Below are 27,826 nucleotides of genomic sequence, written 5' to 3' on the forward strand. Positions count from 1 at the left end.
GTACACCCATATACATGAATCCAAGTGTCATGTACAAACAGAAGCAAAACTCCTCATCCTAGGAGCACAGAAGAGTCAGTAAATATAATGATTTTTTTCCTGCCAGAAACATGAAGTTAGTTTTAAGAATATAGTCTCTCTCTCGCTTTTTATATTTTTTGATATGGGTCTAGTTGATGATATTGGGCACAGGTCAGAGTTGTCTGTGAACAAGTAATAAAGCTTTATATTTATATTGCACTTTGAGTGTACAAGGTGTGTTCACATACTATATCTCTGTGCGGTAAGTTCTTTCTCTCTCTCTCTCTCTCTCTCTCTCTCACTCTCTCTCTCTCTCTCTCTCTCTCTCTCTCTCTCTCTCACACACACACACACACACACACACACACACACACACACACACTGATACTTCCACCTCCATCTGATTTGAAAGCTTTCTTTTGAACTGAATTATCTGCCATAATTGTAAATTAAACACCCCGAAATCTTCTTAAAACTGGTCATTTGCTGGCAAACCGAATTCCAGAGGATTGATTTCCTGTCAAGGAATATTAGCATCCCAGAGCTAAATATTAGCAGGAATCTCAATCCATTGCTCATGCCTGCTGAAGTGGCAGTGCACAGACTCTCCTGATCTCATTTGTTTTCTTGCCAACCAGTGGAAACACATCTAGAAAATGAAGTTCCTAGGAAAATGGCAATTTACCCTGAGGCACTTCTGTAGCAAAGCATGCCTTTCAATACCTCATATTGGCATGCTGCACACTACCAGAAAGTGTCCTTGGAAAGTGAAAGTTGCTATTTGCTGTTCACTGATCTTTAGATTATTGATATCAAAGTGTTAGCTATTAATTACTCTCTTACCCAAATCATATAATTTTTACAAAACCATATAGCTTTTTTAAAAATATAGAATGGCATAGTCATAAAAATTAACATAATTTTGTTTATGACTTTAGTTGCTACTTAACTTTGATATTTGATTACTATCTCACAGCAGATCCAAATGACTTTAAAATAGCCTTAAAATTAAAATTTGAGAATCAGTTTTGATTTATACTTAATGCCTGCCAGCATATGACGTTTAGGCACTATATTCCATGACTGGGAGGAGAAACTGTCTCAAACACTCTGGAAAAGAATTTGGCAGTCTGTGTCAAAAAACTTAAAAATATCAGTTCCCTTTACTAATATCTAGCAATTCAAATCCTGAGGATCTTCTCTCAAAAAGTTATCTAAGATGTTAAGGAAAACACAGAAATGAACATGTTAGTAATAGGGCTATGCTGTTATTTATAACAGTCAAAACTCAGAAGAAACTAACATGCCCAATATCACAGGTATAGTTAGATGGATGATAACATATTCATGGAATGGACTATTCTACAGAGACTAAAACATATTTGAAGAGTTTGAAATGATTTGGATAAGCACATGTTAGTATGTTAGGTGAGGAAACAATTTTTCAAATTATATCTATATAATAATTCCAGTTTTAAAAACTTAGAGTGAAACATCTAATTATAAGTAGGCACTATCATAGAATTATGAAATGACAATGATTTCTTCCTTTTCTTACACTTTTATGAAAGCTAAATTCCACCAGAAAATATTACTCTTCTAGGGGGTAAAATACATATACAAATCTATAAATCGATTTTTAAATACACAGCAACTTAATTTTGTTAGGCAAAATATTGGCCACTACTGAGATGGAGACCTGATCTATAGCTAAGGTTCCTGAGCTCGCATTCTTGTGTGCCACTTCCCAGTGGTCACCACTCACTCCAATATCTGCGTAAGGAGTGGACCGCAGCCAAGCTCTCCTATGGTCCCTTTAAGCAATGCTATGCCATTATTCCGCAATTAATTCGGTATCAGTACCACTGATGAACATTCATTAGCAGTGCTTCTTTTCACTAACCTGGAACTCCTTTTAGCGTTTTAGGAAGCAGGAGCTAAACCACTTTGCTGTCACCCAGAAGGTTGTTCTCCTGGATTCTATAACATAATGGCTGCCCTGCCAGATGACAGAGCTTAATTTATCCGGCTTTTATTTGGCAAATAAATGGCATAGGGAGTAGTTCTGAGTACTCCTGGCTAAGACCACACTAAGCAAGGGATATCGAGTCCATCCGATTAAAAGTAATGAAGTGAGACCAGGGAGTTAGTCCTATGATGGATTGCTAATCAGTTCTGCATTTGCATCTATCAGTAGCTTAGCATCTCAGCAGTACTGGAAATTGGACCAAGTATATTTCTTCAACATCGATATGAGGAATGGGAGGAAACTTTTCAATAGTGACTAAAAAGAGAAATTGTGAAAGGACAATCAGACTCACAGAGTTCCTCTCTTGTCTTTCTTCTCTTCCCTTGCCCTTCATCCCCTCCTTGTCCTTAACTTTTAGCGTGTGACCAGCTGGCTCTTGGTGTGGCGGCTCTGTTTGGGCCTTCACATAGTTCCTCCGTCAGTGCTGTGCAGTCTATTTGCAATGCTCTTGAAGTTCCACACATCCAGACCCGCTGGAAACACCCTTCGGTGGACAATAAGGATTTGTTTTACATCAACCTCTACCCAGACTATGCGGCTATCAGCAGGGCAGTCCTGGACCTGGTGCTCTATTACAACTGGAAGACCGTGACTGTGGTGTATGAAGACAGCACAGGTATGACCCACAAAGCATAGAACCTCATCTACACATGCTCAGTTTGAACAAAGGGAGCCAAGGTGTTGTATGGGCATTAAGATCATCACGTGTGGAGCTTTGAAATATATTCTCTTCTATTGTTTCCTAAAAAAAGGTTGGAATATGCCATAGGTAGCTAAGGTGCATGTCTCATGTGTGGTTGACCCTTCTTAATGATCCTTTCATCATCAAACTTAGCGAGATTTTAAAAAAGAAAGTTCATCATGTTGATATATGTTGCAACCTAAAAAATATACAAAAGATGTCATTCCATTTAGCCAACGCTATTAAGAGTGTGGCCACAATTCCCTTCCTTAACAATTCAGGAAAAGTTTGAAAATTACCATGAAATTCAATTCCAACTTGGTTAGTAGCTATTGAAAGGCCTAGAAAAGTGTAAGTAGATTAAAGAAGAGGCCTTTAGTTAGAAGTTGCATCAATAAAATACGGCTTCATGAAAGGGGCTAAGAAGGTGTGCTGATGAGCCCTTCGTAGACTGTGCACTGTTGCGCCTGTTTGTTTGGGCTGTTCAATGTCTGGCTCCACTAGACATTTCCTCTGGCTTCTCTTAATTTGTTGGCCTTTCCCCTATGAAATTTATTTTCCTGGCTCCTCCTCTTGCCTGAATTTTAGTACAGCATGTTAGGATTGGCTAGAATTCATCTCCCTTTCTTTTCAGTTTAAAGTCTACCAGTGACTCTCTATTGTCCACATAACAAAATCTAGAGTCAAATCTGCAAAGCCAGTTTCTATGGACTCTGTGAATGCAATCGCATATGTGTCAGAACTGTGCTCTATAGGATTTCCAAAAGTTTATCTTTCAGAACTGTATTGTCAGGCATCTTTGGGAGAATTTGAATGGTCAAGCTTCAGTTTAGCTTATGCCATTCCTGGCATACCCTTCTAATTGAAGTCCTTCACCGTCTAATCATACGCTATATTTTCATCTCCCTTCCTCCAGACTCAGCCCCTCTAGAGCTCCAATACCCTCCCATCAGGCAGAATGAAGAACTCACTATTTTGCTCTATGACTCTCAGGGTCTCCCCAGCTAAGGTCCTTTTCTGAAGATGCCGCTTCACTTTAGAAGAGCAGTTCTCTATCTTCCTAATACTGTGACCCTTTCGACAGTTCCTCATGGTGTGGTGGCCCCCCAACCAGAAACATATTTTTGTTGCTACTTCATAACTGTAATTTTGCTACTGTTATGAATATAGCCACTCCTGTGAAAGGGTCGTTGGACCCTCAGGGGCCACGGCCCACGGGTTGAGAACCACTGCTTTAGAAGATCATCTGAGGTGTGTCAATTATTCTGCAGGGTCATTTACTTCAAAGCTGACATGACTACAGGGTTCAAACATCATTTTCAAGCATAAACACTGTACCACATTATATCTCAATCATCTTTTTATATGATTATGATCATTTGCTAAAAATTAGAATTTTATATTGTCTTCATGACCTACTGTCTGGCATATAGAAAGTGTTTAGTATTTCATCTTGAAGAAATACTGCGATTGACCTTCTGAACATTTTATCTTCAATATTGGAAGTTAGTTTCTTTCTCTGAACAAACAAACAAAATGTGTTATGGTATCAAGACTGATTCATGGTAACCCTACCCCCTGACCCTTTTTATTCCCTAGATTTGATGATACCAAACACCAAAGCAAATCCATTGCTATCATAATGGCCCTATGAGGGTTTCTGAGGCATTGTCAATCTTCACAGGAGCAAATAGTCTCCTCTTCTCCCTCATGGACCTGCCAGTGGGTGCAAACCACTTACCGTGAGGTTAGCAGCCCCACACCTGACCCACAGGGCCACCTTTGCTTATATGACTGGAAACTTTCGGTACCAGCTAGTGCTTTCAAACTTTTAATGCTATTTCAATTTTCATGGCTCCGTCACTAAACCCCTAGCACTTACTATTCCCAAAGGGATGATAGTAAGCCTCTTCTATTTAGCATTTAGCTCTGATCCTGTTTTATGCTGTCAAACAAAGTTAATGTTACGGTTGAAAATATGCATTTATGTATCTTCTTATACATCGTCTCGTTTTAGAAAGAAGTGAAGGTAGGCGAATATTCTGGTTAAACTAGTCATCCTGAAAGAATAATGCAAAAGCAGTCATATTTTTAGAACTTGATCTACTTGCTGTGAAAGAAGACAATATGTTATCAGCTCAGCCCCACAGCCCACACAAAGAGCCTGGAGATAGAACATGATGTTTTAGGTGTATCAATAGTTAGATCTTCCATGTTGCCTACCTTTGTTAAATAGATTGTCGCTATGAGCTAATAAAACCATGGCCTTTCTTGGTCTCTACTGGTGACAGTCAACCACAAGGTTAGAGGTCGAAGCCCACCAGCCACTTTGAGGATGGAAGGCTCTAAAAGAAGTGCAGTCTCAGAAATTCACAGGAGCAGTTCGACTCTGCCTGACAGCGTCTCCCTGAGTGGGAATCAACTCAAGAGTAGTTTGAAGTCTGCCTGATGATCTCTGACAACATTTTCTCTCACAAGTTCTGCCATTGGTAACAAAGCCGAGTCAACGGAAAGAAAAGCAAATCAGTAAAAGATTTTGAAGCTTCATTTGATTAAAGAAAAATACCTAATTTGAAAAAAGGTTCAGCTGAAGGTGTGGCATTACTGTGATAGGATTCAAATTCTGTTTAGACAAATTTCAAATTCTCTAATCTGACAATGTCCTAAAGACCCTCCTGATTTCAGAGGAGCCACCAGAAGTACTGGCCATTTGAAACAAGAGAAAAATCAAACTATCACTCTGTCCTCTCTACAGATTAACTCCAATGTGCCTTTGCATCCCCTGATGCTCACCTGCGCACAATTGCTCCAGAAATGTATGCCGCAATGAAAATTCTAAAATGAGTTTGGATGTTGGATTGGGGCTAAGTTAGAGATGACGCATGTAAAATGATTTCCCACAAAGACATTGAAAATGTAAATGAATAATCAATTGAGTCATTAAATTGGAACCCAGAGAGTAAACGGGTCAAGTGAGATCAATAAAGTAGGCATCCTGTGACTTTGGCTGGGCTTAATACTGCTTCACTCAGGGTTCCCAGTAGTAGTAATTTCAAGCCATAAAAAAAGAGAAAACTTACTAAACCTGCAGGAAAAAATGGACTTAGGTGTGCTTAGCACGAGCCCCCTGCCCCAGATAAGTATCCATTAAAGAGCACTTTACTGGGATTTGTTTGGGAGTTTGCTAAATAGCCTGGAGCCAGCACAGATGCCGTGGGATCAAATGGCCCATTACTCCCAATGAAGTCAACGGGAGCCTCCTGCAAGTCTCTAAGGACAAAATTCAATTCACTAAATACTACCAGGCAGAATTTGGCTAGAAGTGAAAATGTGAAAGATTCCAGAGAAGTCCTTACATGTCGAGAAGTGTTGTCTGGTCAAATCTCTCTCTTCCCTAGGTGTTCTTGCCTCCAGATACCCATTTCTCTTGGATGCTATCTGTTAGAAGTCACCTCCGGCACCTAGAACTTGCTGTCCATTGGTCATCCACTGTGTTCCATTAGACCCCCGGTGAAAGCCTGGCTGCCATCCAGGCTGAGTGCCAAACGTAGTTTGGAGTTTAGCCAGCAGTATTTGCTCTTTCCATGCCAGTGGCACTGAAATGTAGCCTCAGCCAATTCTGTAGAACAAGGCTCAGCAAACTTTTTCAGAATACAGTTTGAAAGTACGTAGTTCAGACTGTACAGGCAATAATCTCCATCAACTCTGCTGTGGTTGTGAGAAAGCAGCTATTGATAAGCATCTATAGATAATACATCAGTAAAGGATATGGTGTGTTTAAAAGTTTTCTCTTTCTAGAAGTAAATCAAGGAAAGATTAGAAAATGTTCACATGAAGAAAAAGGTCAGAACCTAATTGAAAAACACATCCAGAGAAACAATGGCATGTACCATTTCGATAAATATTTTTTCTATATAGAAGATGGATTTATTGATTGATAGATGACAGATAGATAGGTTTCTTGTTTTATAGACTATAGACATTTGCATCATGGCATTTTTCTAATTGCTGTGGATCTACTACAGGCGGAAAATACTTCGTACCCCATAAAACCTCAGCAGCCACCATATACATAGCTAATCAACAAAGGACATGAGTAAATATTTAAATCTTTATGTTAATTTATGCTAAAGTAAAATCAAAGCAAAACAAAATACTGCTTTGTCCAGTTTATTCTGATCCATAGCCCATGGGGTTCCCAGGCATGTTTCCACCCCTTTCTTCCACCATTAATGGTGGGTGTGTTGCTGACCTTTCTGTTAGTAGTTAAGTGCTTTCACCAGTGCACGCACAGATCTCTCCTTTTGGTGTGCTAGATGGGAATGAGTCTTATGAAGAAAAATAAAGCAGCAAAGAGTATTTGAGAGAGAGATAGTAATAGGATTTGCAACTCTAGCTAAGGAGACCCAGAAATAGTTCACTCAAAATGACCATTTGAGTGAAAATTAAATGAAGATAAAAAGCAAACCAGTCCCCACAGGATTAAGCCTCTGGTGAATGGTATGACACTAGCCTAGCTATCAGGCAGACAGCATCGTAGAGCGGATTATGGAAAAGGCAGGTAGGTTACAGTGAAGCATCTTACCATGTGCTCTCCTTTTGGCCCTATTTTAAAGTGTTGCTGGTTATCAAGTTGCTGGTACAGAAAAGTCTGACATTGTTTTTGCCAAAGATAGAGATCAGGCTGATTCAAGAAATTCTAAGTTTATTTCTTCTGCAAGTTCTGATAGAAGAAAATGGTAGACCTGTTTCAACCTTGGAACTGCTTCATAACTTAGTCAAAACACAGAAAGTTATACACTTTAAAGTATGAGACAAGGAAAGGTCTTAGCAATACAGCCCCAGGAGGTAATTGGCAGGCTTTACATTGATGTCTTGACCAAGATAGAGTGGCAGAAGAGGAAGAATTGAACTAAACACATTTAGAATGTAGAGCGTGTTTGATGTCCTAAGGGAGTAGAGGCCAGGTAAGTGACATTGGGTGGCATTAAAAAGTCACTGTAAGCATTCTGGTCTGAGTGAAAGGATGGACTTGAAAAGAGAAAAAGAAAGAACATGTTCACATATTTCAAGTGAAAGAATTGAAGTAAAGGTTCAATCCTCGAGTTACAATAAGAATCCCATGGGCTAAATACTCAACAATGTAGAAAGTATTAGAAGAAGATAGGAGGAATACACAGAATCACTGTAAAACAAGAATTGGTCAACCACCAATTATTTGAAGATTTATTCAACAATTATTTCAAGATCAAGAATCAATGGTCATGAAAAAAGAAGTCCATAATGCACTGAAGCCATTAGAGAAAAATGTATCCCCAGGTGTGATAGTCACCTAATCTGGTGTCAATTTAAGGATTAAGAGTGTAGCAGTGGCGTCTAGACTGTCAATCTGGATATAGCCAATGAGACTTCTGTGTGGGCATGACCTTCTCCTGAGAATTCTGGGAAATCTGGAACTTCCTCTTTGGAGGCCGAAGACACCTCTTTCTCTCTGCTACTCCCTAGGAGACATTGAAGAAGACAAGCCACATGGATGTAACCAGACTTCGGAAGCCAGAGAAGCCACAGAGAGACTCTTGGCAGTGCTGAGATGTTTCCAATGACAGTGGATCCAAAGACTTTCTACCCACTGGCCTGTGATCTTCTGCATTCGGTGTCATTGCATGTGATTCATGAATCTGAAGAGGACTTTAGAGTTTGATATCAGAAATATGGGCTAATATCAGATTTAAGGACTTGATCTGGAATGGGCTGAGATGTCTTCTCAATGTTCAATTGTTCTTGTATATATACCTCTCCCTTATATACATATGTGTGTCCATGGATTGGTTTCTCTAGTCTACCCAGACTAACACACCAGGAATTTACAGAATACCTACTGAAATGTTTCAACAAGATGATGAAGCACAGAAAATACTCCCTTCTTTATGCCAAGAAATTTCTAAGACAGCTACCTGGGAAACTGAGTGGAAGAGATTCATAATTGTGCCTATTCTAAAGAAAAGTGAACAATTGGGTGTGGAAATTATTGGAAAACATGATTGCTATCACCTGAAAATAAATGTGGGGGAAGATCTTTCAAAAAAAATGTTGCAGTAGTTAATCACCTGGGAAATGCGAGAAAGTCAAGCCAGATCCAAAAGACGATATGGCAGGAGGGATAGAATTGATGCCATCAAATGGTTCTTGCTAAAAGCAGAGAATATCAGAAAAATATGTTTACTTGTATTTCACTTACTATAAAAAAGCATTCATATGTGTTCATCATAACAAACTATGGATGAAATTGAGAAGAATGGGCATTCTGAAGCACTTGACTGTGCTCATTTGGCCACTGTACATGCACTGAGAGGCAGTCCTTTGAATAAACTAAGGGCATGATTGCTTGGTTTCAAATCAGAAAAGGTGCATATAGGGTTGTATCCTTTCATCATACTTAATCAATCTGTATGCTGACCAAATAATCAGAGAAGCTGGACTACATGAAGAAGAACATGCATCAGGATTGGAGAAAGGCTTATTAACAATCTGCAAATGAAATAACCTTGCTTGCTAAATGCCAAGAATATTTGAATACTTGCTGATGACAGTCAAAGACTGTAACCTTTATAATGGATTATAACAATGTAAAGAAAAATTCAAACCCTTGTAACTGGAATAATAAATAATGCCACAATAAGCAGAAAAAAAGATGAAAGTTGTCAGGGATTGTGGATCCGTGGTCAATGCTCATGGAAACAGCTGTCAAGATGTCAACTAATGCATGGCACTGTGTAAAAACACAAGCTCATTGAAAGCACTGAAGGGTGCGGAGGCCACTTGAGGACTAAGGTGTGCCGAACTCAAGCTATCGTATTCTCGATTGTCTCAAATGCATGCGAAAGTTGCCCAATGAGTAAAGCAGACAGAATAAGACCTGATGCATCTGAATTATGGTGTTGGTGAAGAACATCGAAAGCACCTTAGACTGCCAGAAGCACACACCATCTCGTCTTGGATAAAGTACAAGCTGGATGTTCCTTAGACATGAGGTTAATGAGACTTCATCTCAAGTGGTCTGGACACTTTGAGCACATTATCAGGAGAGACCAGTCCCTGGAAAACAACACCATGCTTGGTAATGTGAAGCCCAAGTGAAAAAGAGGGAGACTATCATGGAGATTAACTGACACGGTGACGGCGACAAGGAGCTCAAACATAACAATTGTGACGACTGCGCAGACTAGACAGGGTTTCTTCATGCTGTGCCTTGGGGGCCTGAGTCAGAAATTATGTGATAGCAGGTAGCAAAAATATCAACACGTTTGTGTGCTGAGCACGTGGCTAATAAACACATCTAATGTTTCCCACGACCTCGTGTGAAGTAAGCTAGCGACTATGACTAGATTGTATGAGCCACTGGCGCTCGAAGGGAGAGCTGAGTCAGTCTCTTGGACAATATGCCTTATGAGCAGTTGCTACCCATCTAGCAGTTGAGATTTGCATGTTGCTAAGAAGCTGAATAGGTTCTGGCAGAGTTCCCAGATTAAGACAGACTAACAGGAAAGCCTTGCTGATCTCCTCCTAAATATCAGATAGTAAAAATTGCATGGTTCACAATGGATCAATACAAGGCAACCAAGCAATCATGAGCATGGCACAGCACTGCTCTGCCAGCCACGAGGGCACCCTAGCAGGGTGGACGCCAGCAGAAACCTCCAACGAGGCTGTATTTTAAATCGTGGGTTAGATTTGTTGTGCTTATTTTCTTTCCTTCCATTTCCCCATAGACAACAGAGCCAACAAAGAAAACAGAGCCAATCAATTACCCAGCGCTAATAATCCTGACAAAGACCTAAAGTTTGGACTTAACGAAAATTAATACTTTTAACCAGGCCAAAATTTAAAATATTCTGTACACAGTAACTATCAAATGAACAAATAAGTGGAACATTTCCCTTTCCAAGGCGAGAGCTCTTTCCTTACTGCTGTCCACGCCAGCCATGCTGCCTTCCCACAATTCCCCCCGAAGAGCTAGTCCAGTGTTTGACCCTCGGTGCCAACCTAACAATAAACTATTGTCCCTCGGTTCCCTCCGTTTACTCTTTCCTAAACTTTGTTATACACTCACCCAGCCCCTGACAAGCACCTCACTCCAACTCTCAGAGTGCTCTTTCAGAAACCCATCATTCATTATTGCGTCCCAGGTATATTATTTTTAGCCACCATGGATTTTAGCCAGAATTCAGGACCAAAATGACTTCACTGCAACACAGTTAATCTCGAATGTTTTGACTAGATTTTTATCCGAGGTCCTTCCCAATCAAGGGAAAATACCTTTCAGGGGGCACACCTCCAACTATCCTTGCAAATGCTGTGCTTTTGAAAAATTCCTTCTATGAAGATCTGCACTTACTAGTACTGCATTCCCCCAAGTAATTTCCTCCTTTCCCCATTTCAGTTTCTCATAACTGGTCTTCCCTCCCTCTGGAGGGGGTACACGTTAGACTTCGAGCCCCTTAGGAATCTTATTACACTTGGATCTGTGAATATACCAACACTTTTTGAAATGCCATTTTGCATGTTTCCCTAAAATCAAGTGAAAAAGAAATTAACATTTAAAATGTGTGATCTCATCGTTGGGTCCCAAGGGCTCATTAGAATCATTTTTAGGGTGTCAGACCCACTGATGTGGTTTAATGAGCTGGGAATTGCTTTAAGATTCAAGAAAACCTAGGTACTTTTCTTTATCGGATGCTCATTAAATGTGACTAAAGCTGTCCAGAATGGAGTGTGCTGTAATGGAGGGAGACTTTCCCAAATGGAGTGCTGAGCAGAAACTGCGCAGAGGGGGCACATGCAGCAAGTAGCAGGTTGACCTTGAAGGTCCCTTCCAATTCCTGGCATCTGTGACTCATTTTTAGGACTGATCCAAACAATTAACCTCACTGTGGCTCACTTTCCTCACTGTAAAATAGCATTGACACCTATCCACCTTAGAGATGCATTCTAAACTTTATTGAGCTATTTATAAGGCGTGTGGCATATTCCATAAAGAGGGGCAATGCATGTAGCGATGTTTATGATTATTTAAGGAGAAAGCGTGGGAAATTTTAAACACCCACTGGAAATTGCAGCTTCTTTTTTATCCTCCTCCATATGTTCCACCTGCTCCCAGAGTAAAGCCACGCATGCAAATCAGCAAACTTCTCTGTGTCCTTTCTCAGGTGAGCAAAGCAAGCATTGGAAACTAGCCATTGGAATAATTTTGAAAGTAAATTCTAGATTCTAAGCCTCATCCAACATTGTCTAAATAGGCTCCTTTTCCTAATCACAAAGCCGACTGCCACTGAATCCACATCAACTCCTCATGACCCTCTGCAAGGTTTGCAAGATGAAACGTCTCTACAGGAGCAGCCAACCTCATCTTTCTCACTTGGGATGACTAGAAGGTTTGAACCACTGCCCTTGTGGCTAGCAGTCCTTCTGCTAAAGAACTTCTCAAAGCAGAGGTGTTTTTCCTGTTGTGTTCATGCAGGCTGAGATGGGATCACATTTTATATCTGCATGCCTTGCTTTTCTGTTTGGAAAGAGAAGTCAGAGAGACCCTGCATGAAATTCTAAGTAAGCTCCTGTCAACGCTTCACTTAGATGCACCACTTATTTTGTCACATTTGCTTTAGCGCTCTGCCATCTTCCCAATATAAAACAAAACAACAATATCAATATTATTGAGAATATTTTAAAATAAGTTCTGGATAGCTTTTTATATATCAGTATATTAGCATGTTTCCTGATAACAAATACTTTAACATTATTGCTACCTGTGGCCATCAAATAGATTTAGGATCTTGATCCTATAAGGCAGATTAGGGCTGTCCCCTAGGAACTCCAGGGCTGTTATCTTTCCAGAATAAGTATAGTAAGAAGATACAACCCTGACACACACCTTTCCTGATTTCAAGCCATGAGCATTCCCTTGTTCTGTTCCCACAACTGCCTCCTGATCCATATACAGGTCCCACAGGAGCACAATAAAAGTTCTGGAATTTCCACTTTTTCTCAAGGTTCTCCATAGTCTGCTATAACCTATACAGTCAAATGTCTTTGCAATAGTCAATAAAACACAAGAAAAATGACTTCTTTCCAGTATTACACGAAGAAAGGCAGCATCAGGATTTGAAGAAAGTTATTAATGACCTGCCATATGCAGATGGCAACCTTGACTGTTGAAAGTCCAGAGGACTTGTAGCACTTGCTGATGAAGATGAAGGATGACAGTCTTCTCTATGGATTACAACTCAATGTAAAGAAAACAAAATTACTCAGAACTGGACCGATATGTAGCATCATGTTAAAAGGAGGAAAGATTGAAGTTGTCAAGGATCTCATCTTGCTTGTATCCACAGTCAATGCTCATGAAAGTAGCAGTCAAGAAATACAAGGACAGTGTATTAGGTAAACTATAAGATCTCTTTAAAGTATTGAAATTCAAGGATGTTACTTTGAAAACTAAGGCGTGCTTGATCCAAGCCATGGTATGTTCAATCACCTAATATGCATGTGAAATTTAGTCTTTGAATAAGGAAGACTAAAGAAAAATCAATGCATTTGAACCGTGGTGTTGGCACAAGACTTCGTCTTACATACTTTGGGCACATTATCCTGAGAGCCCCGTCTCTGGAGAAGGACATGCTTGGTAAAGTGTGTGGGGGGGGGGGGCCGATGGAGGGAGGGCACTGAAAAGGGAGAAGGGTCTTAAGGAAATGGATTGACACAGCAGCTGCAACAAAGAGCTCAAACATAGCAACCATTGCAAGGCTGGCTCAGGAGCGGGTAGTAGTTCAGTCGGTTGTACACAGGTTCGCTTTGCTCTGTAACGGACTCGATCCCACCTAATGGCCACAACAATCTTTGCAGAAGCAGCCTTTCGCATCTTGCTCTCTGACAAACATCGGTGGATTTTGCCTGCCAACCTTTCCCTTCGCAGCTAAGTGTGGTTCCTTTACACCATCCGAGTTCCCTTTATCCATCTGACAAGTATCAAATACAGACTATTAAACACGTGTACAATCCTGTTATCAAGGTTGAGGAGGCTTCAAAAGGTTCATGAAAATTTCCATTTCATTTTCCAAAGGACATTCGAAACCCCCCTGTGTATCAGTCATAATCCAGTGTCGCCAATTGTCCTGAAAATTGTGTTGTTCTCTAGGTTCCAGAGTAGGTCACTCCCCGACTTGGTTGTCTTGTCTCTTTAGTCATTTTTGGTCTGAAACAGTTCAGTCTGCCTTTAACTTTCAAGATATTTTTTGAGAAGTCCAGGGTCAGTTTCCCCACAACATGTCCTTTAATTCAAGTTTATATATCGATCTCCTAGGACCTGTATTATGCTTTTAAAGTCCCTCCACCATGGTGGGCTGGGAGGTAAAAATAAAAATCATTGTTACCACCTCCACATGAACCATTACTTTGCCCTGCAGTTGGACCGTTCTTGGAAACACAGAGGCGGCTCAGCAAGGCGAGCATCCAAATGCAGACGGTTGAGGAGCCAAGCTAGATGTGCCTAAATCAATTGCCTTGGCCTGAAGAATTATTTGTTTAGCAAATATTTTTTTAACTATTCATTACTGTGAAATGTCAATGATGGATGGATTGCTACAAAATGCAAATATAAGGACCCACTAAAGTTTATCTCCTGTGAACTAAAAGGAAATAAATCCTTTTGAACTGTAAATTTGACAGCATCTACTAAGGGAAGAAGAAAGTTATTTCACAGCAAGCAAATGCTTGGGGAAAAGAAATGCAAACCACACCTTTCTTTGCCAATTTTACTTCCCACAATTTCATTTTTAAATCTTTTAATCTGCTGCGGGTCCTCAGGGGCCGATGCCATTCACCTGCAAATGAGAAAAGTGGGAGCCTATCAAATAATGTAAAACTTAGTTTATTCCAATCAGAAGCCATTCTTTCACCAAAAATTATTCTCCTTTCTGCTCCTGCATGCAACAGCCACGAAGGTAAATGAGAGATTTTTGAGGTGATTTCTGGAGGAATATTATTGCTGGAAGTGACCGGGTCAATCTGTCTTTGATTGACCCCACACGACTCAGGAGATTTTAACAAAGTATTTTTTAGGAGAGCAGGTCCCCAGCTCTCTCCCAGGAGCCTCTGGTCGAGTTCAAACTCCCTGTCTTTCTAGTCACAGCCAAACACTTAACTTTCGCACCAACACCCCTCATATGGGGGTTGAGGGGTGCTGTTTATTTATGGCCTCTTGAGACAAATAAAGAGTTAGTGTTTTAATGTTGAGCAACGTTTTCATTCTCTCTGCTTCTTTCTGCAGTTAGAAAGTCAGTTCTTCAGTTATTGATCGAAAACCCAAAGGAGAGGGGAAGCATTGATTGTATGGAAAGAACTTTAGATTTGTTATCAGAAAATGGGCCTGGCTTTAAGCCCTGAATCTGCTATTTAGTGACCACATGATCTTGGCCAAGTCCCTCCAGCCCTCATCAGTCTCAGCTCATAATCTCTCCAATTCACGAGCGTCGATAGGGTAAATTCTTCCTACAAGCTATTTGAAACAAGATGTTTCTAAAACTCTCAGTGCTTAGCGTGGGACTTGATATAGACCAGATATCCAGAGAACATTTTCAGTAGAAAGGAAACAATGTAATTAGAAAGTGTATGTCAGCTTTAAACGCCATAAACTTGCGAGTAAGCTGTTATGATAAGGTGACGAGTTCAATAAACAAAACACAGTCTTCACTGCAGATTTATAATGTGCTTTTAGAATTATGTCCCCATTTATTTAAAGACTGCCTTTAAACTCTCCCTTGTGGTCATCCTCAAGTACATGTGTGTACACACACACACACACATCTATACCTATACCTACATGGATATACATGACAGTAAAGTAAAGCAATAGGAGAGAGCAGGAGAGACACACAGCCTGGAAAAAGAAGAAAAGGGAGTGAGCGACTTTTCTGTTTTCCCCTAGCTCATCAAGCAATCTTCGTAAACAATGCCCGCTCCCTCAGCACCAGCGTCCCGTATTTGTAACCCCGCACGGTGAGCTGGCGAGATTGCTCCCTGGACTGTCTCTCAGATAGCCACTTTAATCCTGGCTCCGGTAACCGTGAGCATGTTACTTAATTGCTCTGGGCCTCGGTTTCCTCGTTAGTAAAATGAAGATAATAAAGCTTGTCTCATAGAATTAGTGCGAGGACTAATGCAAGGCACGACACAAATATGCCTTGCCGTGTGCTCAGCTTTCTCCCACTTCTTCTCATCAGGGACCCAGGACAAATGACCTGCAGGAAAAGACAGTGAATTTATGCTGGGTACTTGACAGCCTTCAACCAACCTGACTGATGAGAAAGAAGAACGACCCCAGTCCTATGACCTACTCTGGATAGAGCAGAAATACCACAAGTAGATGCCTTTACACAGAGCCTTGTTTTCTTGCAGGTCTGGAAGCTAGACCTTCGAGTCCAGTCTGTGTCCGTTCCTTCCTCGCATGCAGTCCTGGGCGTTTGCTTCTTGGGTTATAGATGACCCCCATATGGCAGCTGTCTCCACGTGAATGTGCGTGTCTCTGTGCCCTGCCTGTTCTTTTCATAACTCGGAAGTGATTCAATGCACAGCCCATCCTCCTTGGGGAGGATCTAATTTTAACAGTAACATTTAGTTCCAAACAGGATTTACAGCTATAGATCTGTAGGGTTGGGATCCCTGGTGGCCCAGTGGCTGCGGGGTGAAGTGCTCAGGGGCTAACTAAAAGGCCAAGGCTCCAGCCCCCCCACTGCTCGGGGGGAGCAAAGGGCTACTCATCTGCCAGCTCCCTCACCATGTGCAGCTTTACACACCCCAGGGGAGCGGGGCAATGCTCCTCCATCCCACAGATTCCCAAGGGTCAGAATTGACCAGAGGGCAGATAACAACATAACAAAGCACAACACCAAACCTGGGAGTCCAATTTGCTCCGGTAAAGAGGCGCAGTCCCAGAAAGTCACAGGGGCCGTTGTACTCTGTCTGTAGGGTTGCCTTGAATGTACAGCACCGGGGGGTGGCTTTACCACTGGAGGGGAGATCTGAATTTGGGTAAGACTTTCTTTTCCAGTTGGTCCAGGGCAAAGGTCCTTGTCTCTGTTCAGCTTGCGTTCCTTGTCTTCCTTAGGCATCTTCCCACGAATGTGTGTCGTCTTGCTGTGTCTGTGCTTTCCTCTCTCGCTCTGTCTGATGTGCTCTTTTCATGTCTCAACAGTGGTCCGGTTAGAACCTGCCGCACATTGGCATGACCTGAGGAACCTAACCAGGAGCCCTATTCCCCAGTGGGATTATACCCTGAAGGACAGGTTTTAGGATTTGGGGAGACTCGGTTCAATCCATAAAACAAATTTAACTATGGAGATAAACATGTTCACATCAGAGCCACAAAAAGCAGCTCCCAGGGGGTGGGAGGGGTAGGAAGCAACAACAAAATAAACCAAAGAAGAAAAAAAAAATGCATGAAGTCTGAAGGCAGCTGGCATATACACTGTATCTCCTGCACTGCACACAATTTCCATCTGAATCCTCATAAAGCTTAACATTCCCTATTGATTTCAGGAAGTTGACAAATCGTGAAGACACAGACTGCATACTTAATTTTTTAAAAAATATTTTAAGTCAATTTCCCAGTGGGATAGGATTTCTTGAGTGAGAGCCAGCATCATGCAGTGTCACAAGCACCAGTTAGCTTTAGAGGAAATAAGTCGGAGGCTTTATATAGCTGTTCATCTTGCCCTCACAGAGCACCTCCAGTTGAGAACAGTGCAGCTGAGTAGATTCATACACATGATGGATCAACACTGCTCCCTCAAGCTCATTGGCTGGCTCTATGCCCTTTCCTACAATTGCCAATGGGACATTTAAAAAATATATCATGATTCTGCTTGTATTATCATAATCTCTAAACATTCTATAGTTTTGTTTCTTTTTAATCAAGTAAGGATTTTCCAGTTCAACACTCAATCATAATTAAAAAGAAGGTGTAATGAGCCTTTTAAAAATAGTTTATATGGCAGGAACTGAAAGATTATATAAAGCAGCCAAACTAATTAACTGGTAAACAGTATGTTGTATGTGAATACTTGATGAAAGGCTTATGGAAGTTCGCAGTCCTGAAACATTCTAATTTTCCATTGACATTTTTAAGTGAACAGGTCTTACAAAAGCCCTGGCGATGTAGGACTTACACATGGGGCTGCTAATAGCAGGGCCAGCGGTTCGAACCCACATGCCAGTCTGCAAGATAAGATTGAGGCATTCTGTTCCTGTAAAGATTTATTGCATGGAAACCCACAGGGCAGTTCTACTCTGTCAGACAGAGGTACTAAGAGTGGATTCAATTCCATGGGAGTGAGTAAGTGAGTGATTTTTTTTTTTTAACCAGAAGTTTGCCGTTTGCAGGCTTGGTTGGTTAAACATTTGAAGCGTTGGTTAACGGCTGGAGAAGACGATTGCATTCTAAATACATTAGAGATCCTTTGGGGAAATTGTGTTTTCAAGCCACACATAACCACAAAGGCAGAATATCAGTCTAACCTATCACCGAATGGAATGACAAATGAGAAGTCAATAAGGTAACCTTTAGGTAGATGGATGCGTGACACATCTTGGGAATGCTAGGAGTTTGACTGTAAATGGCAATACACAATCTTCTTTCAACAGGACAGTCTCTGTTGCATGATTGGATGTCATTTTCTAGGTCTAATTCGTCTGCAGGAGCTCATCAAAGCTCCCTCCAGATACAACATTAAAATCAAAATCCGTCAGCTGCCCTCCGGGAATAAAGATGCCAAGCCTCTACTTAAGGAAATGAAGAAGGGCAAGGAGTTCTACGTGATATTCGATTGTTCACATGAAACAGCTGCTGAAATCCTTAAGCAGGTAAGAGGGGTAGGGGGTAGGTGGGAGCGTGGGGGAAGTGTTGTTTCTCATTAACAACAATTGCCATCTGGTGTTCACCTAGAGCAGCATGATGCAGCTGCAGCTGTCCAGTTTAGGCGGAAAAGCCGCTTTCGGAACCATTTCAATGAGGGGCTTCAGGAAGTTCAAGTGGAGCCCCCTTGCTGCAGTGGTATATAGCTGTTGATGTGTGGTCCGGTGTATGCATTTGTTGGTCTGTGGTTCCTGATAGCAGAGGCTGGCAGAAGACAAGAGTGAGTAAGAGTTTCTGAGAATGAAAATCAGCATAAAGCCAAGTCTCCAAAAGTGGAACTTATTCTAGTCCCCACTCGCCTGGCTTCCCTGATTCCAGCACTGTTACAGCACCCACTCCCTTGCCCTCGCCACCTAAGGTAAGTCATATCTCACCACCCATTAGGAAGACACTGCTCTTGAATTTGTTAATTATCTGGATTGATTCGTAACAACAAAAACAGAAAAACCAACTGAACAATAAACGTACTGTCATCCAGTCCACGCTGACTCATCACGAGCCTGTAGGACAGGCTAGACCTGCCGCTGTGAGTTTCTGAGACTGTAACTGGTCATACAAGCAAAAAGCCCTGTCTTTCTCCCATGGAGCTGATGGTGGTTTTGAATGGCTGACCTTTCTGATCACCAATCCACCCCCAGGGCTCCTACAGAATGACACACAGATGTCATGAAAGATTCTATACCATATAACTACTGGTTTTATAAGAGTAAAACCTTTATATAATATGCATTCATATTTAAATATGTAATAGGAAGATCAAGATCATCGTAAGAAAGAGGTGCACAGGGGAAGTCTGGGAAAGGTCCCAGGGTAGAGCTGCTATGTCTCAGAGAAGGCACCCTACCTTCCTTTCCCTTCCCTGACCAAGAAGATGTCGGAGCTGACAAGTTGCAGGCTCGTACTGGCCAGTCCTGCACTCTCTCTCGCTGCCACCTAGTCCTGTTCTGCAGGCTAGGCTGAACCCTGCCTGCGGAGGCGAGCAGAGATTGGCCTCCCAGGCAACTCTTTTCTGGTCAGGCTTGCACCTCTCACTCAAATTCTCAGGGGTGCCTTGGAAGTCCCAGATCAAGACACCCCAATTACTCCAAGAGCCATAGTTCAGGAATGAAAGGCAAAGGTGGTTAATTTGTTTGCCCCACAGGAATAATATGTCAAGATGAATAATCATTTGAGCCAGATTTTTATTGACAAAATACCTGACTCATCCTAAACATATCCTTCCTCCTGGTGTTAGGACCTCGCATCAGGCATGCAGATGTCTAAATACAGAAGCAAAAAAACAGGCATGGCGGTCACTGCAAACACTCTTCTTTTTTCCAGTTTGTTAAAAACAATGCACTACCATGTATTAATCTGCACAGATGTGGGAATATAAACAAAAGATATGAGTAATGTTCAGAGTAACATCATAATATATGAGCACATCAGGATATTCCACTGGAATTATGACGGAAGGGAGAGAAAAAAAACTGAAGTGGTGGAAAAAGATATTAAAAAGATCCCAAAGGTTAGTGATTGTCAGATTGGAGAGATTCACTTCCTATTCCCAAGCGCCTGCCTCTACCTCCCTGCTGGACTCTTGGCAACTGTCTAGATACATTTTAAGGAGTTGTGGTGATATCGTGGTTAAAGCACGTGACTGCTAACCAAGAAGTTTTACAGCCTCCGATGCCCTATCAGTTCATTCTACTCTGCTCTGTAGGATCAGATGGAGTGGGCGTATCCTCAGTGGCAAGAATTTCTTTGTCATTGCTTGTTGTAAGATGGGTTTTTGTTTATCATCGTGGAACGGACACTTTCCTGACAACAAGTGAATACAGGCTCGAGATGCTGCCAATCCTCTGATGTACAAAGTAGCCTTCCCCGTGCCGCAGGAGAGAACTACAAAGCCCAAAGCACCAGTGTTCTCAAGGTCGGACCAGCCCAACCTAGACATCAGAAAATGCTTCTGGATTGTGGACCATCACCACGATTGGTTTGGAATCAGATTATTGTGATCTTTTTTTCCCACTGGTTTTCAGATGTGAATCACCACACTTTTCTTCCGAGTTTATTTAGCCTGAAAGCGTCAATGAGACTTGTTCAACACCAACAAAAACAGCATCCCACACGTCTCCACAGACAGGCAAGTGGGAACAGTGCAGGAGGTTCATGGACTGGGACCAGAACACAAGTGTCCTGCATGGAAGGGGAGAACTCCACCACTGAGCCCCCAATGCCTAGCTCGGGCACTAGGGGAAAGAAAATGACTGTCTCAGAACCACAAGCCCAGGACAGTACGTTCAGGCCCCTTGATCCCGCCCAGCGCTTTCTCCACTGGCAGATGTTGCCACGCCAGTGATGGAAGCTATCTGTTAGATATCTTAGATGATGCGGCAGTAACAAATCTTTAGATATTGTCATTTTCTTCCAGGAAAGCAGGAAATCATGTTGCAGTAATCCCAACAAAGAAAGGGCTTTAGAGGTAAATAAATACTATCAGCAGCCCTTTATCTGAAGGCTCCATTTGAGAATTTTAATACAGTTCATTAAAGTGTGTAATGGAGTGTGGATCAGAACTGAGAAAAAACACCCCGATTTTCTGTGAAGCCCTGAAAATGCAAAGAAGCATCCCTTCCCGTGAGCCTGTTACAGCCAGGCTGGGGACTTCCATTGCATTTAAGGGAATGATTTGCTGATGAAGCTACTCTTGGTTAGAGACCCATTTGGTAAACATAGCTGGCGAGGTAGTTAGTTTATTGTGCCAGCCTGGCCGATAAACACATGTGGGATTAATTGAAGGGCATGCTAAACTATCTCAACTGGCCTCGCGATCCCAAAGGGCAGGTCTGGGACAAGCAAGAGCAAAGTGCATTGTGGTCCTGGAGAGGAGCTGTAAGAGTTTCTCTTCTGTTTAGAGACATTTTAACATAAAGCTCCTATGACATAAGGGACTCTGTCCCTGTAGACTAGAGATTGCATCATTAAAAAGAGAATTAAATGCAGCAACATTAGGAGGAAAAAAAAATCTCAACCAGAAGCTCTATCAGGCTGGCTTCTCCATAGAAATAGTACCAGCAGGAAGTCAAGTCTTTCTCTTTCTCATACTTGCATGTACTCATATATATCCATTTGTATATTCATATATGATTTTGTATATTTATACATATGTGTACAGATAAGTATACAAGCACACAAAGAGGGCTTCAAAAAGTTTGTAGAAAAATATCATTATCTTTGTATCCTATTTTTTCACCAACTTTTAAAGTCCTCTTGCATATCTATGAGGGTGTACCACAGAAAGCCAGATTTTTGTTTCAAAGCTCTGAATTTAAATTTAAAAAACAAACAAACAAACCAAAAAAAAACCCCTTATCACCTTCAAAGTACTCTCCATTACCCTTAAAGCACTTGCCAAATCTGTGATTCCATTCTTGGAAACATTTTTCAAACTCCTCTGTTTGGATGGCTGACAGCAGCTCCCTTGTTTTTTTCTTCACTTGCATATCATCAAATCACAGTCCTTTCATGTCCCTCCTCTTCATTGATGGAAACAAAAAGAAACTGCATGGAGTATGGTCAGGTGAGTAAGGTGTGTGGGGCAAGGGAGGCAGATTTGCCCAAAACTGGTGCACTGAGATGCCTGCATGAGCAAGGGCATTGTCCTGGTGGCAAAACCAGCCCCCGTCTGCCAAAAATCAGGCCTTTTTTAAATCACACAGGATTACACAATCTTTTCAGAACCTCTAAATAGAAAGCGTGATTAACAGTCTGGCCCAGTGGAATGAACTCCAAATGTGCTATGAGTCAACACGTTTGTCCATTCAGGAAGCTGATGGGTGTCCAGAACCAAGTTTGTCATCAATCAGCATTTCCCCTTTTTCTAAATGAGAAAACCACTAGTACACTCAAATTTCCCCCCATCGTGCTGTCCTTGTAAGCTGTGTTCAACATTACAACACTCTCTGTGGCATTTTACCTGAGCAGGAAACAAAATTTCACAGCTGCACACTGTTCTCTTAAGTCGACCATCACAAAAAAAAACAAAAAAAACAGCATTCGAGTAAAACTGCTTTTACAAAAAATTTCACTGTGACCAACAAGAAACGTCCAGGCAATGGCACAGGGTGCACTGACTCAGAGCAAGTTGCTGGGTCCTCCCCTAGCAGGACAAATGCCTATAACGAAAGCGTCACTGCAGCCGGCCCAACTCCATTGCTGGGTACCTTCTCATCTACTCACACCCGGAAGCCAAAGAGCACTGCTGCTGTTAGGGTTCTGGGCGGCTTACCTTGGTTCTTGGTTCTCAACGCTGAAAGAATTCATGCAGCAGATGCACTTTGAGGGAGAGGGAAGGTTCAGGCATTACAGCTTCAACAAGTACATGCTATCTCTGGAAACTTTACAAGGCCTCATAGCAGGGCTGTGGGAAAGGTCCAGACTGAAGATGGTCATGCCAGTCCCTTCGGGGGAGTGTGGGAAAACACTTGAAAGGAGGAGCAGAACAGGAATGCAAATCCAGAGTGTGGAGTCACAGGAGAGAGGCCCGAGAATCAGCAGGCTGTGGGAAAGAGTTCCAGAAGGAGAGGGCGTGGCCCTGCCCTCTGACCTGCAAGAGAACACCCAAACAAGAGAAGGTGGGTGGCCTGCTCTCACTCTCCTATTTATCCCCTTCTGTCCCCTCTGGCTGGGGAGACATGCTTGAGGGTATTGGTCACTCTTATTGGCTGAGTTGAGGCACACCTGGGTGATGCCATGTATAGGCTGAGTTGAGGCACACCTGGATGATGTCATGTTTCTGTGCCCAGGCGTGCATGCCCAGGTTGGCTTCCACCTGGGTCAAGGTGACCTGGGTCTGTGCATGCCCAGTTTGGATTTTCCAAAAGGTGTCTAGTTAGTGTGCCGGATTTTCCTGAAACCCCTTTATTGTGGCCCTGTCTGTCGATTTTTCTTTAGAGTAGGCATTCAGTGGTGACAACCCCCTTTATCCCTAATTTAGTCACCTGTCATTTTGAGGGTTTCAGTTCATACATGCAGGATTCATTCCAAATAAAGCATGCTATGTCTCGATGATCAGTGGATGGTTGAAGCCAAGTTCTCTCAGCAATACACGTGTCTTAGTCTGCTGGAGGTGTCCATAGAAAATAGTGGAGTCATACCAGTGGCTTCTAGGGAATCTACCTTCCAGCCCAATTAAATCTAAGGTCAGCTCAGCATGTACGATGACTTTTCTGAAACTTCAGAAGAGTAATCGTGATAGATTTTCTTAAAGGATACAGCTCAAGCGCGGGCCTCATTTTGAAAACGTTTTGAGAAAGTAGAAAACTGCATCGGTGAGAAAAACACCAGGGAAGTTGCAACAAGGACCTTGTACTCCTCATGACCACGTCCCTGTATCAGGACCATGTCCTCTGTCCTACGAGAAGGTCATGCACCCTGCAGCCCTGATTCTGCCCCTTCTGATTGCTGTTTGTTCCCCCAAAGGAAAGAGCATTTTAAATAAACATGAATCAATCCCTCAGGGATGCCAAAACTCCCATTTTGATTCGGTGTGAACTGAAGAGCATAGAGTTCTTGGGGGTTGGTGAGAGAGAAGGAGACACCGCCTTCTGACGGGTATGGTGGAGGCTTGTAGAGAAATGAGAGGTGTATACTTTGTTAAGTAAATTTGCATATGCTTTTATGGCAATACTTTTTGACTTACCATCCTCTGTGCATGGGTGATCCATAGAGATGTATACACAAGAGGGGACTGCAAATGTTCACAGAAAAATAGAATTTAATTATAAAAGAATTTTTCTATGAACTTTTTGCTGCCCCTTCACATATAGAAAGCAGGCTTCCACATCTTCCTCTAGTGGAGCAACTGGTGGGTTTGAAGCTCAGACTTTCATTCCATGAAGATGGCAGCCTAGCAAAACCTATGGGGCAGTTAAAGTCACTAGGGGTGGATTCGTATAAGGTCACTAGCAGTGGACTCATCTGGACAGCACACGACAATGTGTGTGTGTGTGTGTGTGTGTGTGTATGTGTGTGTGACTGAGAGGTGCAAATGCTTAATGGGACATGGACAAAGTTGAAGGCAACACAGTGTCACCTTGGGAAAAAAGATTTGTACTACACGCAAAGGCACAACTGGCCGTTTTTAATTTCCAATGACACAGATGGGCTTTCTGGGTCTTTGAGAGGCTGCTTATTGTTTGAAAAGTGAGATTTGAGATTTCAGAGCATTCTATAAGTGGTACAATCAACTTTATGCTTGACTGCTAATCAAAAGGTTAGCTGTTCAAATCCACCCAGTTGTGCTGCAGAAGAAAGGCTTGGCTTCCATTCATTTGGCAGCAGAGAAAACTTTACAGAGCTCATGTATGCTTTACAACACGTGGTTGGCACAGGTCGGAATCAAATTGCCAGCAAGGTTTTTATTGTCATTGTTGCTTGTTTGCTTTTAATTTTGGCTAAGGATCCCTGGGTGATACGAATGATTTGTTTCTCTAGTAATAGGAAGGTCGGTTGTTAAATCCAATGAGCAGCACCAAGGAAGAAAAGTATGGTGACCAGTCCATAAAGAATTTTTCCTTTGTTTTATTTTCATTTGAAATGAGGTCCAGTAACTGTGCACGGTGTAACTTTCCATTAGCCAATGGCAACGAGCTTTCGGGAATGGCAGCCACCTTACCTTCAGCTAGCCTGCTGAGTTCTTCCCTAGGAAAAGGCAGGTTCAGGGTTTCAGAGCCTGAGTTCTGGCTACCCTACAATCAACCTTTTCTCCAGTGGAGACAAAGGAATGGAAGAGGCCCACATCGCTGGAACTCCTGCCAGGTGCCAGTAATGGTACTGGGCATTCTGCTTCCTACAATCGAACTGCTTCCCTGGGTAAACTTAAACTCCCACCTCAGACATGATGAAATGGAAGTTCAGATAGGTGAGAAATAAAAATGCACTGCCATGTCTTTGGGTTGGCATCTCAGTGCCTAACCTGGTGTGCTACCAGAGCCAAGAAAAGTTCCCCCTCTGGAGAGTAGCCAAGCAGGTGTGTAGCCTCCATCCAGTGAGTTTAATCTCAGAGAGTCCATGCACTCAGTATATAAAGAATGGGACCCTTTCAGGGTCTCTAATTACTTTCTAGACTCCCAGAAAAGTCTGTGAAAAATACCACCACTTGTTGCCAATCTCGTCTTCTTCGTCTTCTATAAAATTAACATTAATAGCTTTTCCCTTTTTGTGACTGAAAGCACTGCTGAGAAAATGTGTCCTGCCAGGTCAACATCGCCTTTTCTCTCGCATGCATTTCTCCATACTTCCTGCACCTCGCTTACATTTGTTTTCACTTTTTAATCACAGTTACATGGGGGGTGGGGGGGAGAAATCAAATATACTTTAAAGAAGACATTGTCATTTATCTTAAAGTGAAAACTGAAGAAAAGTCTATAGTTATTCTTGGGCATGCTAATCATTTCAGCAAAGCAATTATTTCCATTCATATTGAACAAGTACCATATGATGAGCATTTGAAAAATTATTTTCCCAAAATCTGTTTGAAATTCAAATGCCAAGACTTGATTAGGCGACAGAGGATCAGGGCTTTCCTATGAACAAAGTCTCGCCATGACCGGAGGAGAGCTGAGAGCTGCCCAATATCTAACACGGTTCCCAGGGACCGATAAGCTGCAGCTTGTGCTGCACGGCCACCCACCCTGCTCACACCACAGGTGCCCGCAGCTTTGTGCCAATGCTCCTCTCTCCTTCCCAGCTTTCGCTGTGCAAAGGCCAGGCCCCCAGCATGCTCGCTCTCCAAAACCACAACCAAAGCAGCTGCAGTTGAGCTGATTGTACCTCAAGGTTGACTCCAGGGGTGTCAGAGTAGAAGTAGAACTGGGAAGACTCGGGGGGCCTGATTTTCCAGAAAGAACTTGCCAGGCCTTTCTTTCATGATGCCTCCCTAGATAGACATGAACCTCCTACCTTTCAGTTAGTGCCCAAGCCTGTTAAGGATTTACACTCCTCAGGTACTCCCTCACTTCCCAAGCCCCACTCGCCTCATAGTTAACTCTGCACTGTCCACCTCAAAGTAAGTGTGATTCTACTTAGGAAGTGCTTCATGAGAGAGGAATTCAAAGTTTGAAGCACAGGATGGGAAGGCTTTTATGTGTGGGGCACCTACAATGTGCTGGGAGGTAACAGACACAGTAACCCTTGAAGTAATCTCTTTTCACTTTAGCATTGAAATTTAGAGATAATTAAATGACTTCCCTGTTTCATGATGTTCACACGTGGGTCAGAGTAGAGTTTTTCCCCACAGGGTTTTCAAGTGGCTGACATTCCAGAAGTGGATTGTCAGACTGTTACCCCCCCCCACCCCCACCCTGGGCCCTCTGGCTGGACTCAACTCTCCAAGCTTTTGCTGAAGCAGTGGAGTACCTTAACCACTTCCATCATGCAGAGACTCCGTCTTCATCACCCTGTGCTGTTATAAAAGAATCACTGCATCTGTGTGTTTTTAAACAATGGGACTTTATCCTTTTTCTCACAGGTCTGCAAGCTAGAAGTTCAAATCAGGTGTCTGTCAATTTGATACTGTTCTTTCATTTATAGAGGATCCTCACAAACAGAAGGAAACATCTGTTTCCCTCTGGGTATACTGCCTCTGCCCCTGTTCCTGGTCTTTATATTAGTTAGAAGTAATTAGGTTTAGAGTCCATTCTGTACTTGCCTGACCTCAATTGACTGATTACATTTCATTATGTTAGATTGCATTTGTTACCTGACTGCATTGTGTGAGATTACATACATACAGATTAGGATTCCAACATACATTATAGAGATGCAAGTTGATCCCTAAAAGCACGTCATATGTACTAAATATATCCCCTTCTTTCTCTGAAATCAATGAAAAATCTATAGCCTGTGAGACATCACTCTGCCTCTCTCTCCAGCCTCCTTGCCACACACCCCCCATCCTGAAGACTCTGGGACAGTCTTTCTGGTCGTGACTACTACTTTCCCCAAGCCATTCCTTGAGGTTTCTGAGAGTCAGCTTCTCTGAGAGAAGAGGTAAAAGAGAACACCTTTCTCGTGCCTTAAGCCAGCACTCTGCTTAAATGCAGTTCCCTCCCAATAAAAGCTGGAATTAGTATAAGGAGAACTACTC

The 27,826-nt window shown here is 42.2% G+C and overlaps 1 protein-coding gene across 6 annotated transcripts in view; it reads left to right on the forward strand.

Annotated features, from left to right (window-relative positions):
• Nucleotides 1-27,826, forward strand: part of GRIK1 (glutamate ionotropic receptor kainate type subunit 1) — a 546,361-nt gene that overhangs the window by 339,349 nt on the left and 179,186 nt on the right. For 5 of the 6 annotated variants that reach the window (XM_075543397.1, XM_075543399.1, XM_075543398.1 and 2 more), the window contains 2 exons: nt 2,409-2,666; nt 18,463-18,644. In XM_075543397.1, the coding sequence (XP_075399512.1) occupies nt 2,409-2,666; nt 18,463-18,644 (440 nt within the window). The remainder of the gene's footprint in view (nt 1-2,408; nt 2,667-18,462; nt 18,645-27,826) is intronic. The other variant, XM_075543402.1, reaches the window with a different exon arrangement.

This window comes from Tenrec ecaudatus, chromosome 2, assembly GCF_050624435.1.
Source record: "Tenrec ecaudatus isolate mTenEca1 chromosome 2, mTenEca1.hap1, whole genome shotgun sequence".
Taxonomy (NCBI): domain Eukaryota; kingdom Metazoa; phylum Chordata; class Mammalia; order Afrosoricida; family Tenrecidae; genus Tenrec; species Tenrec ecaudatus.